General features: G+C 45.1%; 1 protein-coding gene across 1 annotated transcript; it reads left to right on the forward strand.

The window, feature by feature from the left end:
• Positions 1 to 429: 429 nt before the first annotated feature.
• Positions 430 to 1088, forward strand: LOC100765693 (60S ribosomal protein L29). The gene has a single exon (XM_027426291.2). It carries the CDS (start codon positions 478 to 480, stop codon positions 946 to 948), a length of 471 nt encoding a protein of 156 aa, XP_027282092.1. The 5' UTR covers positions 430 to 477; the 3' UTR covers positions 949 to 1088.
• The last annotated feature ends 4584 nt before the right edge of the window (positions 1089 to 5672 follow it).

Genomic DNA, 5672 nt, shown 5'->3' on the forward strand with positions numbered 1-5672 from the left:
ACCCTAGGAAATAATAGGCTGCCCAGGGTACTGAGTGCACTGTGACAGCTTCCATGGAAGGCCAGGACCCTTAGCATTAAACAAGACAATGATGGTGGCTCCCACTTAGTCAAGTGTTAAGACCATGTTGGGCTGCATATGAGACTCTAGGCCATCAAAACAAAAAAATGAATAAGCCGGGCACAGGGCATCAAGGCATCAGGTTTGAGGTCAGTTTAGGCAATCAAAAAAAAAAAAAAAAAAAACCTAGAAAAGGCAGAGGAGGCTGAGTTCAGTGGTAGACCTCTGGCATGTGCAAGATCCAGAGGGGAGAGGGCCAGGGAGGTAACTCAGCAGTAGATCAGTTGTCTAGCATTTGCAAGGACCTCAGTTCAATTCCCAGTGCTGTTGAAAAATTTTTAAACTTTTTTTTTTTTTTTAAGGTCTCTTTCTCTTCCGGTCCCAGGCGCTTCGGGAGCCGCCGGATACCGTTCAGACATGGCCAAGTCCAAGAACCACACCACACACAACCAGTCCAGGAAGTGGCACAGAAATGGCATCAAGAAACCTCGATCACAAAGATACGAATCTCTTAAGGGGGTCGACCCCAAGTTTCTGAGGAACATGCGCTTTGCCAAGAAACACAACAAGAAAGGCCTGAAGAAGATGCAGGCAAACAATGCGAAGGCCATGAGCGCACACGCAGAGGCCATCAAGGACCTTGTGAAGCCCAAGTTGGTGAAGCCCAAGATGCCGAAGGGCCCCAGCCGCAAACTCAGCCGCCTTGCTTTCATTGCTCACCCCAAGCTTGGGAAGCGGATTAGAAGCTACATGGCCAAGGGTCGCAGGCTCTGCCAACCAAAGCCCAAGGTTCAAACCAAGGCAGAGGCCTCGGCTCCAGCCAAGGCCCCGGCTTCAGCTCCTGCTCAGGTTCCCAAAGGTGCCCAGGCCCCTGTGAAGACCCCATAGAAAAGGATAGAAAAGGTTTCTTCCAGTGTGAAGACAGACGGACTGGTGTGACACGCCTACACGCTATCTGCAGGTGATCATGCTCTGTGCCGTTTTTACAAATAAACTTGAGGCAAGATCTGTTAAAAAAAAAAAAAAAAGGAAGGATGAAAAAAACAGGAAAGAAGAAAGGAGAGGAACAAAGCCAAATTTAGTAATTCATGCCCATTGTCTCTGTGCTTGGAATGCTGAGGCCAGCCTGGGCTACAGAGTCGGGGAGGGAGGGTTCAACAGGAAAATCAGTACAGAAGGCAGTAGAGTCATGCTTTCCAAGCTGTAAGGGCATTTGACTTGCTACAGCCCAGGACTCGGTGCCTGTGTCAGTCATCAATAAAGTGAAAACATAGGCTAGATTCCCAATCATAAAACGTTCAGGAATATCGACCGCACACACCTTTGTGTAAGACCTTATTTAATGACATACTCTAACAAAGCAAGAAAGAAAAACTAAGAATGGCAACCCAAATCTTAGAAACTGGCAGGACCCAGGAGAGCAGAGAAGGGAGTTGTATGAGTTACTTTCCTGTTGCTATGATGAAATGCCAATGACCAAGAGCAGCTTACAGAGGAAGAAGGTTTATTTTAGCTTATATTCCAGAGATACAGCCCACCATGGTGAGAGAGGCATGGCAGCCAGCTGTTGCGACAGGAAGTCAGGAGATCACATCTTCAACCCCAAACACCAAGCAGAGAGAGCGACTGGAAGCATGATGAAGCTGTACCCTCACAGAGCCGGCCCCCAATGACTTCCTGCAGCTGGCTGCACCACCTCCCCAAACAGCGCCATCAACTGGGAACCAAGTGTTCAAATTTCTGAGCCTATGGGAAACCATTGCTCATTCAAACCACCTCGGGAGGTCCCTGAATGATGGCCGTCTGCATTGAAGAATAGAAAGTTATGGAAGGCAGAGCTCAGCAGGGAGGCTAAAAAATTAATAGAATTTCAACTGGGATAGAAAGTTAAGAAAAACTGAAAATAGGATGTAGTCAAATAGTGAAAACATAAATGAAAGGAAGAAAAGAAAAATGTCTAGACACGGCGGTGAGTGGCTGTAGCCCAGTATTTGGGATATAAAGGCAAGAAGATTAGCAGTTCAAGGTCATTCTTGGCTACATATTGCATTCCAAGCCAACATAGGCTATAAGAAACTGTCTCAAAAAAAAAAAAAACCTTCAAATAAATAAATAAATAAATGTTTCAAATTTCAAATCAAAAAAGTATCACAAGAAAGCAAGGTGGCTCAGTCCATAAAAGTGCTTGCAGTTAAACCTGGAAATCTGTCTAAAGATGGAAAGAGAAAACCAAGCCCTCAAAGCTGACCTCTGACCTCCATGTGCATGCTCCGGCATGAATGCCCATACATACTCATTGTGCACACAGAAAAATAGTAAATAATTTTAAACTAGAAGTAAGTACTGCATGAGCAAAGAACGGTGTTTGTGCTCTCATTAACATAAACCTTGGCCTTAAACTCAACCTATAATAAAAGCAGGGAAGACCTGAGAGATAGTTCAGTGGGTAAAGGTCCTTGCCATGCAAGATTGGCAACCTGAGTTCGATTCCTGGAACCCACTGTAGAAGGAGAGAACCAACAAGTTGTCCTCAGACTTCCACATGCACTGCCCCCCCAACCCCCCCACACACACACCGCACACATCACCCACACATGAAAAAAACAAGGCATGAAAGATGTTATTAAAGTTATAAAACAAAATGAGAGTGGTTTCAATCAGGACAATGGGAAAGTCTTCAGGGAATGGTTCCAGGACCCCCTGCAGACATCCGAATTCACAAATGCTCTAATCTCTTAAGTAAAGTGCCACCATAATTGCATGTAACCTATGCCCATCCTGTACACTAGACTTTCTCTTGATTACACACAGCATCTAATACAATGTTGTCATTAGACTATATTGTTTAGGGAGTATTGATGGGGGAGGGTGTGTGTGCATATCTAACATGGGCTCAATCTCTTTCCTGTATACCTTCATTTCCCAGATGGTTATTTCTACGGCGACTAAATCCATGGACACTAGTTGTTGACTGTATAACAGAAACCTGAAGAGAAGGAAGGAGGGAGAGTGGGGAGGCTGAGGCGGTTGCTGCCTGTTCTAACGAGACTCTAGTGAGCCGTAGTGGAAGGAGCTGGTGGATGGACCAAAAGTGTGAACATCTTCCTAAAAGTGACAGCTATAGCTGAGATAGCAGTGTGACTATGTCCGGGAAATGAGCTAGAAGAGGGCTGTGAGTGAGCAAAGTTCTTCTCCAATGTAGCAGAAATGTAGACCTAAGATGTAAAATAAAGAAATGGTGGCATTTACTTAGGGATCGGAACTTCGGGAACTGCAGCTCAGAAGGTGAGCTGCAGCTGCTCTGGGGATTGAGCTGGAAGAAAAGACTTTCATTGACATAAATATACCCTGGGCTGAGGATAGCTCAATAGGTAAAGCGCTTGCTGTGCAAGCCTGATGACCTGAGGGGTGGATCCCCTGAACCCACATAAGAACCAGGCACAGTAGGGGCACACCTCAGCAATCCTAGTACCACTCCTGGGAGATGGGAGTATCTCCTGAAGCTCTGAGCTAGCCTGGTGGATGTAATAAGCAGCCTGTCTCCAGCAAAGTAGAAGTAAGGGCCAATAAGCAGCCTGTCTCCAGCAAAGTAGAAGTGAGGGCCAACCCATAAGGTTGTCGTCTGATACCCACACACATGCTGTAGCAGACACACATCTACACACATCTACACATACAAAATTCAACAGAAAGAATTCAACATGTCACATGCTCTGTTGATGTGTGGCAAATAAAACAGAGATATATCCGTGTGTGTCAGGTTGGGAACCACCCTGCTTCTGCTGCGGTGGTACTGACACCTGAGTTCTGAGATGGAACAGGGGAAGAGCTAGCAGAGATGGCCCTGGCAGCAGCCAGCATGAGGCTCAGCAGGGTTGGCTCTTGCATCTCCCTGTGGTGATTTTCCTTAGCCCTCCAATCAAGCCGGAATTCAAATGCAGGCAGGCTGCACACAATTCCACACCATGATGAATTTTTTTTAAAGCATATTCTTTTTTGTTTTTCAAGAAAGGGTTTCTCTGTGTAGCCCTGGTTGTCCTGGAACTCTCTTTGGAGACCAGGCTAGCCTTGAACTCACAGAGATCAACTTATGCCTCCTGTGTGCTGAGATTAAAAGCATGCACCATCACGTCTGGCTCTAAAAAGCATATTTATTTGTATTAATACTAAATATTGATGGCTTTAAAAAATTACCTATAAGCCATTCCCTGCTAATGCTCAATAATCACTTTGTTATTGTTGTGACTGTTTTTGTCCTTTCTAGGCTTCATCTATGTGACACCCAATTATACATAGGTCTGATCCTTGTACAAGCTTGGAAGCATTCTTACCTGCCACAAATGGTGTTGCTTGCCTCATAATTATCTGTTTTAATGGCTGCATAATATGCAGGATCATTTTTAATTAATCACAGTACCCTGTGTTAACGGTTCATTATAATGTCAAGTATTTATTTATTTATTTATTGTATCTCCATTATGAGGCTGCTCATTTACATAATGCTTTGTCAACAACCTCACATCTACACTGTATGTAACAGGGACAGGTATAACCACCTCTGCTTTGAAAATGGGGAAACTAAGGCCCAGAGAGCTCAAGCATCTTTCAGACAGCAAGGATGGGTGCAGCATGGCCCTAGTCTTCCAGGGCCTGGTCTACAGGCCTGCTGCTCTGGTTCTGAGCATCAGCTGGAACATTCATAACATCTGGTCTCTTCCATTTTACAGATGGGGAAGCCGAGGTCCGGAAACTGTCTCAGAAGCGCCGTCTCTTCCCGATAGTCACCATGGCCAGTAAACTCAGAGACAATTTCTCATCTGGTTCCCTACCCCAGATGTGGCTTTCTGGCTCTTATCCTAGTCTACCTGTTCCTATATACATCCTGGTGAGGTTTGACTGCCAGCTCTGCACTTTGTTTCTGACGTACACTTTGTGGAAACACACAACTGGCCCTGGAGACAGCCGTGAAGGATACAGCTTTTTGATGAATCTGTGGGTGAGAGTTTTGGGTATTTCTGTTTTGTTTAGTTTTGTTTGGGCTCATGCAGCCCAGCCTGGCCTTGGGCTTGCTGTTTAGCCCTGCTGGCCTTGAACTTGATTCCCCTTCTCTACCTTCCAAAGTACTGTAATTACAGGTCCAGTTTATGCAGAGCTGGGGATTGAACCCAGGGCCTTGTGTATGCAGAGCAGACACTCCATCCACTGGACTACATCCTTAGCACTTGCTTCTTGCTTTTTTATTCACAACATTCTCCTATTTGAGTAATTGTCACTTTTTCCATGATAAAATGCACACGATGCAAAATTCACTTTCTTAGTCACCTTGTGATTGTACAGTCAGTGGTTCTCAAGTGTGTGCACATTGATGCATAGCCACCAGCATCACCTAGCTCCACAGCTTCCTGCATCTGCTCCATTTGCAAGTCTGTACCCATTAACCCCTGACCCCTCATTCTCCACCCCTCCACACCAGTGCCTCAGCCATCATTCTAATTCTTGACTTTATGAATTTGACTAAGTAGCTCATGTAAATGGAATCATGTAATATTTATCTTTTGTCTCTGGCTTATTTCACTCGACACTAAATCCTCAAGATTAGTTATCCATGTTAG

This window comes from Cricetulus griseus, chromosome 7 (assembly GCF_003668045.3).
Source record: "Cricetulus griseus strain 17A/GY chromosome 7, alternate assembly CriGri-PICRH-1.0, whole genome shotgun sequence".
In the NCBI taxonomy this organism is placed as follows: Eukaryota; Metazoa; Chordata; class Mammalia; order Rodentia; family Cricetidae; genus Cricetulus; species Cricetulus griseus.

Bases quoted from the DNA above. Each gene is read 5' to 3' on its own strand.
- LOC100765693 (XM_027426291.2), top strand. From the start codon at position 478: ATGGCCAAGTCCAAGAACCACACCACACACAACCAGTCCAGGAAGTGG.